Source organism: Thunnus albacares, chromosome 17 (genome assembly GCF_914725855.1).
Source record: "Thunnus albacares chromosome 17, fThuAlb1.1, whole genome shotgun sequence".
Taxonomy (NCBI): Eukaryota; Metazoa; Chordata; class Actinopteri; order Scombriformes; family Scombridae; genus Thunnus; species Thunnus albacares.
This window is the reverse complement of record NC_058122.1, coordinates 17,091,081-17,101,060: the sequence shown is the minus strand read 5'-3', so window position 1 is coordinate 17,101,060 and position 9,980 is coordinate 17,091,081. Positions and strand designations below refer to the sequence as shown.

The 9,980-nt window shown below is 36.2% G+C and overlaps 1 protein-coding gene, 1 pseudogene and 1 gene segment (V, D, J or C); all 3 read right to left on the bottom strand.

The window, feature by feature from the left end:
* Positions 1–291: 291 nt before the first annotated feature.
* On the bottom strand, positions 292–4,431 carry LOC122966250 (annotated as a pseudogene).
* On the bottom strand, positions 1,986–2,865 carry LOC122966256. The segment is given in 2 exon segments: positions 1,986–2,678; positions 2,765–2,865. Coding segments are annotated over 2 exon segments (378 nt in total).
* Positions 4,432–5,312: 881 nt separating the features above from the next.
* Positions 5,313–9,648, bottom strand: LOC122966249 (immunoglobulin lambda-1 light chain-like). Of its 3 annotated transcripts, none has more exons than XM_044330312.1 (4): positions 9,512–9,648; positions 9,094–9,419; positions 6,631–6,664; positions 5,313–5,829 (listed from the first exon to the last, which is right to left on the bottom strand). In XM_044330312.1, the coding sequence occupies exons 1-4, from the start codon at positions 9,549–9,551 to the stop codon at positions 5,504–5,506; spliced, it is 726 nt and encodes a 241-aa protein (XP_044186247.1). In that variant the 5' UTR covers positions 9,552–9,648; the 3' UTR covers positions 5,313–5,503. The 3 variants fall into 3 exon arrangements, with proteins under 3 accessions (XP_044186247.1, XP_044186246.1, XP_044186245.1); XM_044330311.1 differs by lacking the exon at positions 9,094–9,419 and adding an exon at positions 7,570–7,895; XM_044330310.1 differs by lacking the exons at positions 9,094–9,419; positions 9,512–9,648 and adding exons at positions 7,570–7,895; positions 7,982–8,085.
* Positions 9,649–9,980: the final 332 nt, after the last annotated feature.

The following is a 9,980-nucleotide window of genomic DNA, read 5'->3' as shown; positions in this document are numbered from 1 at the left end:
AAATAAAATCTAGTGAAGGTTACAGTTATTGCAGTTCAATTGAAAGTGTTTTTCAATTTTTCATGAGAACAAATAAATACAAACCATTTTTTATATCACAATGCTTTTATTTAATTAAACAAGTCTTGGAAAATGCAACAATTGCAAAGCTGATACAACACCTCCACCTAACTGTCACAACATTTATTACAAGCATGCAGACACATCTTTTCTAACATCTAAACCTTGTTATGAGCAAACAGCACAAACAGTAAAGAAAAGATTTTAAATGCTCATTCTGGTCCTCTACTATTCTTCAGCGGGACACTTTGACTTGTTGATGTTCTTCTCTGAAGTCTGGGAGCCCAAAGACACTTTACATGTGTAAACCTTGTCCATGTTCCAGTCTGATGTCTGGATGGACAGATAGCTGCTGATTTGGAAAGCCTGGTCTGGTTGCTGAACAGCGGTGCTGCTAGAGATCCCACTGCTCACTGGACTCCCAGCAGACAACCAGGTCACATCTGCAAAAGGCACAGACTGACTGGACAGACAGACCAGAGTGGCTTTGTTGGACTGGAGCTCAGCACTGGACGGAGGGAAGACTGTCAGGACAGGAGGAGAGAGGCTGGAGCCTGAAAATACATGAAGGACAGTTATACATCAAATCAGTAACACAAATAATGACAGTAACAGTACTGTAACATATTAATTCATTCATTGTTTTGACAATATATAACAATCATGCTGATGAAGTAAAAAAACTAAACATTTTAAATGGCAAAAACATTTATCAATCACAAACTCAGAAATTCAATCATTATCTCTGTATAATTTTTCATATTGGAAACAAATCCACAAGCACAAAATGGTATTTGAATTCTACTGAAATAATTTCAGTCAAAAAATTAAGTTCTAATATATCAGTAGTGACTTTGCTTTAGTGGTGTCTGAGCATCAAAGAAAAATACATATTTATTTTTAAACAGCCAATATAAAGTTCAGCTAAATTCAAAATCACCATCAAACTTTAGAAGATAAGTAATTAAATAACACAAGCACAGTCATTTACTATCAGTATCATGATGTAAAATCATTTTGACAGATAACCTTACAAACCTGTAGCTAGAATGCCTTTACAAGGTTAAATCTCGTCAGAATATTTAAATTAAAAAAAGAAAAAACTCTTTAAAATGCCTCAAACATAAAATAATTTAAAAATATTTGTGGATTTTAAATATTGTGATTGTTTACAGATATTTCATTTGCCTTCAAACACATAGTTTAGTATCTAAATAACTAAAGTACAAGATGAATCTATTATTCACTGAAAGAAGTACAACAACAAGTCACACATAAATTGATTATTTTCTCTTAATATGCAACAGAAACAATAAATCTATCTGGTTTTATGATCAATTTAAAAGTACTTACTTGTCACGATCAGCTTGGTGCCTTGTCCGAATACCACAGTGATTCAGTTTGTACACATGGCTGTACAAAAACCTCCTGACTCTCACTAATGAGGGGAGTGAAACTGAAACATCCTGTTGAGACCAACTTTCACTGTCAACATCTCATTCTCTTCATCAGTCTGTTTATATTCCAAAACACTGCTGGACTTGAGGATTGATTCTGAATCTTCCGTTGCATCATTTTGTTTTCATGTTGATGTTAAACGTCTAAATATCATCATTGAATGAAGAGGGATGATGGTGGAAATGTTTTCCTTCATAAATGCATCACTCACACAAGGCAGCAAAGTTGATGTGGGTATTATTGAGTGCAGGGTGATATAAAAATCATTGTATGTTTAACTTGCTTCCTCCAAAAGTCATCTTCAAACATCATATTTTATTCAAAGCAATTAAAATAATCAAAAAGAAGTAATTACACAGAAAATTGCTCGTGCAACAGAGGACTCATCAGGCTGTTTATTATGTCCTGTGTTAAATGAAGTGTTTTTAGAGAAATCATTGTTTCTTCTGTTAAATGATCTAAAAGCAAGGTTCACTTACTGAGCTGTTCCCCGACTGTTTAAGATATTTCTCACATACATGTGTCCCCAAAGTCAAGAATAAATCTCTATGCTTATATTTGTTCATCACTGATCAATGTCTTTGCATTGCATTGTTCAGTGCAAATGAAAAGGAAAAAACAACAAACACTGAGTTTAATTATCTCCTCATGAGATCAGCCACTAAACTTTTACATGAAATGAGTGTTTTTTTAAGAACAGATTGATGAAACTGGTTTGTATTGATCTTTAAAGTCTCATGTAGCTACAGAGAACATTAGTTGATGTGTGAGAGACTCAAAAAGCAGAAGTACTTTGTGAAGAGGTTTTTGTCACAGAGTAAATCACTGTGATACGTACTCATCAGCAGAGTTGTCCCATGTGTGACAGTAATAGACTGCAGAGTCTCCTGCCTCTGCCCGCTTAATGATGAACTGATAATCTATGTTTGATGAAGATCTAGAGTTGAATCTGTCTGAGGAGAATCCTGTTCCAAAGATGAGTGAACTGCTCCCATAGTAAAAACCCAGAACAAACTGAGGAGCTTTACCAGGAACCTGTTTATACCAGAAGACATATGCGCTATCATATCTCTGAATGTTGCAGTTGAGAACAACTTCTTGTCCTGTAGAAACTCTGTGGACAGCGGGCGTCTGGGTCAGAACTATCACTGCATCAACATCTGTCAACAAACACAGAAAAATACATGAGTTAAGAGGTTTCAGCCTGAAAATATGAAATATAAAAGGAATCAGAAGAATATCTTACAAGTTAGAGCAGTGATGAGAGTGCAGAGGGTCCCCAGCATGTTGTCAGTGTGTCGTGTAAACGTCCCTTACTGTCCAGCTGAGAGGTGAGCAGGGTTGGAGTGTGAGGAGAAGAGAGACTGAAGCTTATAAAGACACTGAGGAGAGGAGAAGTGGAGGAGGAGTTTCAACACTCAACACTGTTTTCATTTATGAATCTCCTACATCACATATGTGGTTTCATATCACATTGACAAATTATTTCATGGCAAAAAGCTTTACTGCTGTTGTTGTTGATCATATATCTATTTTTCATTATAAAGGTGTTTTGATGACATGTGTCTCCATACTCACATCACTTATTCATAACAATAAAAGCCAACATGGTCATTTGTCATCAAGAGAAGCAGACGAAATGATCACTCTATCATCAACCACTGCTATAAAACATCTCACATGTTAGACAAAACAGAAATATTTGAATTGACGCAGTCACTCGTCATTGGTAAGTCACAGAAAGTGTTGCAGATAAAAAAGTGGTTCTATACATTTTTATAATAATATCTCCATTTTGTTTAGTCTGAGAAAAAAATGACCCTTTTGATTGAGTTCAGTTGTTTCAAACTTAAGCCTGAAAACAAAGAAAATCATAAATCTAATGGTTTAAAAGCTAAACCATAAAAATCTAAGATGGTTGTCAAGTTATGTGCATTAAAGCTCTGCTAGATGAACAAACACATTATACTGAAGGTGTAGTTGGATCATTTTCTTCAATACAGATATTTGGGCATTTTTTTATCGTGTGATCACAAACATGGTTTCAGTCTAAAGCTGCTTTTATTTGTGAAGATAAAACCACAATCTGTTATTGTAACAGCTTCCTTTCAACACTGCAGGGGTGAATGTTTGTAGTAGTGAAAAGATGGATTCATGTAAACTATTACTTTTACTGTTGTTGTGTAGAATAAAGTAGAGACATACTTTAGAAATATTTTCTCATGTAACATGGGTCAATTGGATACGGCTTTGGTTAATGGATGGTTTCATATTTAGTGAACGTTCTTACAGCATCAAAAGCAGAAGTGAGTGTATTCAGTGAGGAGGTTTTTGTCACGGTGTAAATCACTGTGATACGAACTCACTCACAGAGGTGTCCAAAGTTTTACAGTAATAGACTGCTGAGTCTCCCTCCTCCACATTGTTGATGATCAGTCGATAATCTGATTTTGACTGATGATTAGATGTGAATTTGGGAGAAGAGAAACCAGAGCCATAATATACAGAGCTCCAGCCATGATAAAAGCTCAGCACAAACTGAGGAACTCCTCCTGGACTCTGTTTATACCACCAAGCTCGTTCATTAGTAACAGTTCCCAGGTTACAGTCCATGGTGACTGTCTCTCCTTTCCTCAGCGTCACAACAGGAGGCTTCTGTGTCACCACCGTCACACCACTCACACCTGGAAACAACAAGATGACACGGAGTCAAGAGAAACACACAGACTGATGAATCCAACATGAGGTCAAAGCTGCAGTAAGTCAGCCTCCTTACATGTTAGAGCAGTGATGAGAGTGCAGAGGGTCCCCAGCATGTTGTCAGTGTGTGCTGAGAATGGCCTTGTAACTTGGAAAGTGAGCTTACTGCTGACAGATGAGAGGGTTTGGAGGATGAGGAGAGGAGGTGCTGGAGGAGCAATTTAATACAACACTGAAACTGAGAGTGACTGACAGGAGGAGGAGCTTTGGTTCAATCTGTGTGGTTTGTGACTTTTGTTGGTCACTTATCATCAAAGGAGGGAAATGTCTCATCTGTATTCACTATTTTCAGTGTAGCTGTTCATTTTTATTTTTAAAATACAATAAATTCATGATGTGAAAAGAGCCTTCAGTTTGTGTGAATTTCTTTATTCTTCATAATGACAGATGAAAGTTTCAAAAATTTTGTGACATTTTGCTCACTCTACATAGAGATTTATAAAAAAAAAAATCTTCTAAACTACATTTTTTCAGATGTCAACAAGAGACTTTTGTTGCAGGATATAAGGTCTGGTTTTGCACACGTGTACATTATATACAGATTAGAGGCAAACTCTTTGATTGACTAAATGATATGAGAGCTGACACTTGACAACTTCATTTACATGGAGCTATAAATAAGGAGAGGAGGCCTGCAGGTGCATCCTGGGAAGAAAAAGAGGGAGGAGGAGAGAAGTGATGCTTCACTGATGAAGGATGAAGACTCAGTTTCAGTTGCATTTCTCAACATGTTAACAGGAATCTAAAACCAGATGAAGAAGTAGTTCTGTTCTCTCTTGTGCTTTTATTGCAAATGTAAACTCAAATACAATGTAGCTCTCTTCATTTATATATAATAATGGATATTTCAGTAAGAATAAACTACACATAAGTCTGTCATCTGTGTGTTCTGCATCAACTGTAATTATCAGTGAGATGAACATTACAGGACAAATAAAATCTAGTGAATGTTACACTTATTGCTGTTAAATCATTACTGTTTTCAATCATATTTACATGAGAATTAAAAAAATACAAACTATGTTTTTTTATCTCAATGCTTTTATTTTATTTAACGTCTCTTCAAAGATGCAACAATTGCAAAGCTGATACAACACCTCCACCTAACTGTCACAACATTTATTACAAGCATGCAGACACATCTTTTCTAACATCTAAACCTTGTTATGAGCAAACAGCACAAACAGTAAAGAAACAGATTTTAAATGCTCATTCTGGTCCTCTACTATTCTTCAGCGGGACACTTTGACTTGTTGATGTTCTTCTCTGAAGTCTGGGAGCCCGCAGACACTTTACATGTGTAAACCTTGTCCATGTTCCAGTCTGACGTCTGGATGGACAGATAGCTGCTGACTTGGAAAGTCTGGTCTGGTTGCTGAACAGCGGTGCTGCTAGAGATCCCACTGCTCACTGGACTCCCAGCAGACAACCAGGTCACATCTGCAAAAGGCACAGACTGACTGGACAGACAGACCAGAGTGGCTTTGTTGGACTGGAGCTCAGCACTGGACGGAGGGAAGACTGTCAGGACAGGAGGAGAGAGGCTGGAGCCTGAAAATACATGAAGGACAATTATACATCAAATCAATAACACAAATAATGACCGTAACAGTACTGTAACATATTAATTCATTCATTGTTTTGACAATATATAACAATCATGCTGATGAAGTAAAAAAACTAAACATTTTAAATGGCAAAAACATTTATCAATCACAAACTCAGAAATTCAATCATTATCTCTGTATAATTTTTCATATTGGAAACAAATCCACAAGCACAAAATGGTATTTGAATTCTAATGAAATAATTTCAGTCAAAAAATTAAATTCTAATATATCAGTAGTCACTTTGCTTTAGTGGTGTCTGAGCATCAAAGAAAAATACATATTTATTTTTAAACAGCCAATATAAAGTTCAGATAAATTCAAAATCACTATCAAACTTTAGAAGATAAGTAATTAAATAACACAAGCACAGTAATTTACTATCAGTATATTGATGTAAAATCATTTTGACAGATAACCTTACAAACCTGTAGCTAGAATGCCTTTACAAGGTTAAATCTCGTCAGAATATTTAAATTTTAAAAAAAGAAAAAACTCTTTAAAATGCCTCAAACATAAAATAACATAAAAATATTTGTGGATTTTAAACATTGTGATTGTTTACAGATATTTCATTTGCCTTCAAACACATAGTTTAGTATCTAAATAACTAAAGTACAAGATGAATCTATTATTCACTGAAAGAAGTACAACAACAAGTCACACATAAATTGATTATTTTCTCTTAATATGCATCAGAAACAATAAATCTATCTTGTTTTATGATCAGTTTAAAAGTACTTACTTGTCACGATCAGCTTGGTGCCTTGTCCGAATACCACAGTGATTCACTTTGTACACATGGCTGTACAAAAACCTCCTGACTCTCACTAATGAGGGGAGTGAAACTGAAACATCCTGTTGAGACCAACTTTCACTGTCAACATCTCATTCTCTTCATCATTCTGTTTATATTCCAAAACACTGCTGGACTTGAGGATTGATTCTGAATCTTCTGTTGCATCATTTTGTTTTCATGTTGATGTTAAAAGTCAAAATATCATCACTGAATGAAGAGGGATGATGGTGGAAATGTTTTCCTTCATAAATGCATCACTCACACAAGGCAGCAAAGTTTATGTGGGTATTATTGAGTGCAGGGTGATATAAAAATCATTGTATGTTTAACTTGCTTCCTCCAAAAGTCATCTTCAAACATCAAATTTTATTCAAAGCAATTAAAATAATCAAAAAGAAGTAATTACACAGAAAATTGCTCGTGCAACAGAGGACTCATCAGGCTGTTTATTATGTCCTGTGTTAAATGAAGTGTTTTTAGAGAAATCATTGTTTCTTCTGTTAAATGATCTAAAAGCAAGGTCCACTTACTGAGCTGTTCCCCGACTGTTTAAGATATTTCTCACATACATGTGTCCCCAAAGTCAAGAATAAATCTCTATGCTTATATTTGTTCATCACTGATCAATGTCTTTGCATTGCATTGTCCAGTGCAAATGAAAAGGAAAAAACAACAAACACTGAGTTTAATTATCTCTTCATGAGATCAGCCAATAAACTTTTACATGAAATGAGTGTTTTTTTAAGAACAGATTGATGAAACTGGTTTGTATTGATCTTTAAAGTCTCATGTAGCTACAGAGAACATTAGTTGATGTGTGAGAGACTCAAAAAGCAGAAGTACTTTGTGAAGAGGTTTTTGTCACAGAGTAAATCACTGTGATACGTCCTCCTTAGCAGAGTTGTCCCATGTGTGACAGTAATAGACTGCAGAGTCTCCTGCCTTTGCCCGCTTAATGATGAACTGATAATCTATGTTTGATGAAGATCTAGAGTTGAATCTGTCTGAGGAGAATCCTGTTCCAAACTCGAGTGAACTGTCCTCATGGTAAAAACTCAGAACATACTGAGGAGCTTTACCAGGAACCTGTTTATACCAGTTGACATAAAATTCATCATATCTCTGAATGTTGCAGTTGAGAACAACTTCTTGTCCTGTAGAAACTGTGTGGACAGCGGGCGTCTGGGTCAGAACTTTCGCTGCATCAACATCTGTCAACAAACACAGAAAAACACACGAGTTAAAAGGTTTCAGCCTGAAAATATGAAATATAAAAGGAATCAGAAGAATATCTTACAAGTTAGAGCAGTGATGAGAGTGCAGAGGGTCCCCAGCATGTTGTCAGTGTGTGGTGTAAACGTTCCTTACTGTCCAGCTGAGAGGTGAGCAGGGTTGGAGTGTGAGGAGAAGAGAGACTGAAGCTTATAAAGACACTGAGGAGAGGAGAAGTGGAGGAGGAGTTTCAACACTCAACACTGTTTTCATTTATGAATCTCCTACATCACATATGTGGTTTCATATCACATTGACAAATTATTTCAAGGCAAAAAGCGTTACTGCTGTTGTTGTTGATCATATATCTATTTTTCATTATAAAGGTGTTTTGATGACATGTGTCTCCATACTCACATCACTTATTCATAACAATAAAAGCCAACATGGTCATTTGTCATCAAGAGAAGCAGACGAGATGATCACTCTATCATCAACCACTGCTATAAAACATCTCACATGTTAGACAAAACAGAAATATTTGAATTGACGCAGTCACTCATCATTGGTAAGTCACAGAAAGTGTTGCAGATAAAAAAGTGGTTCTATACATTTTTATAATAATATCTCCATTTTGTTTAGTCTGAGAAAAAAATGACCCTTTTGATTGAGTTCAGTTGTTTCAAACTTAAGCCTGAAAACAAAGAAAATCATAAATCTAATGGTTTAAAACCTAAAGCATAAAAATCTAAGATGGTTGTCAAGTTATGTGCATTAAAGCTCCGCTAGATGAACAAACACATTATACTGAAGGCGTAGTTGGATCATTTTCTTCAATATAGATATTTGGGCATTTTTTTATTGTGTGATCACAAACATGGTTTCAGTCTAAAGATGCTTTTATTTGTGAAGATTAAACCACAATCTGTTATTGTAACAGTTTCCTTTCAACACTGCAGGGGTGAATGTTTGTAGTAGTGAAAAGATGGATTCATGTAAACTATTACTTTTACTGTTGTTGTGTAGAATAAAGTAGAGACATACTTTAGAAATATTTTCTCATGTAACATGGGTCAATTGGATACGGCTTTGGTTAATAGATGGTTTCATATTTAGTGAACATTCTTACACCATCAAAAGCAGAAGTGAGTGTATTCAGTGAGGAGGTTTTTGTCACGGTGTAAATCACTGTGATACGAACTCACTCACAGAGGTGTCCAAAGTTTTACAGTAATAGACTGCTGAGTCTCCCTCCTCCACATTGTTGATGATCAGTCGATAATCTGATTTTGATTGATGATTAGATGTGAATTTGGGAGAAGAGAAACCAGAGCCATATTCTACAGAGCTCCAGTCATGACGGAACCTCAGCACAAACTGATGAACTCCTCCTGGAATCTGTTTATACCACCAAGCTCGTTCATTAGTAACAGTTCCCAGGTTACAGTCCATGGTGACTGTCTCTCCTTTCCTCACTGTCACAACAGGAGGCTTCTGTGTCACCACCGTCATACCACTCACACCTGGAAACAACAAGATGACATGGAGTCAAGAGAAACACACAGACTGATGAATCCAACATGAGGTCAAAGCTGCAGTAAGTCAGCCTCCTTACATGTTAGAGCAGTGATGAGAGTGCAGAGGGTCCCCAGCATGTTGTCAGTGTGTGCTGAGAATGGCCTTGTAACTTGGAAAGTGAGCTTACTGCTGACAGATGAGAGGGTTTGGAGGATGAGGAGAGGAGGTGCTGGAGGAGCAATTTAATACAACACTGAAACTGAGAGTGACTGACAGGAGGAGGAGCTTTGGTTTGATCTTTACATAAATGATGAGATTCACGCATGAAAGTTTTGGAAATTTTTAAAACATTTTCTAGTTAGACTTTTATGAAAAATCATCCTCTAATTTACAAGTTTTTCACAAGTAAAAAAGAGACATTTGTTGCAGGATATAAGCTCTGAAACTGCACACATGCGTATATGAAGAGATTAGAGGTTGACTGTCTTTGATTGACTGAATGACAATAAATAAAACATAAGTGTGTTTTCAGTCAGAGACAGTTCCCTCTGAAATAAGTAGAGGAG

Coding starts and splice junctions, on each gene's coding strand:
- LOC122966249 (XM_044330312.1), bottom strand. CDS start 9,551: ATGCTGGGGACCCTCTGCACTCTCATCACTGCTCTAACAT. Junction 9,420..9,511: donor TCTCATCACTGCTCTAACAT/GTAAGGAGGCTG, acceptor TGTTGTTTCCAG/GTGTGAGTGGTATGACGGTG. Junction 5,830..6,630: donor CACCAAGCTGATCGTGACAA/GTAAGTACTTTT, acceptor ATGTATTTTCAG/GCTCCAGCCTCTCTCCTCCT.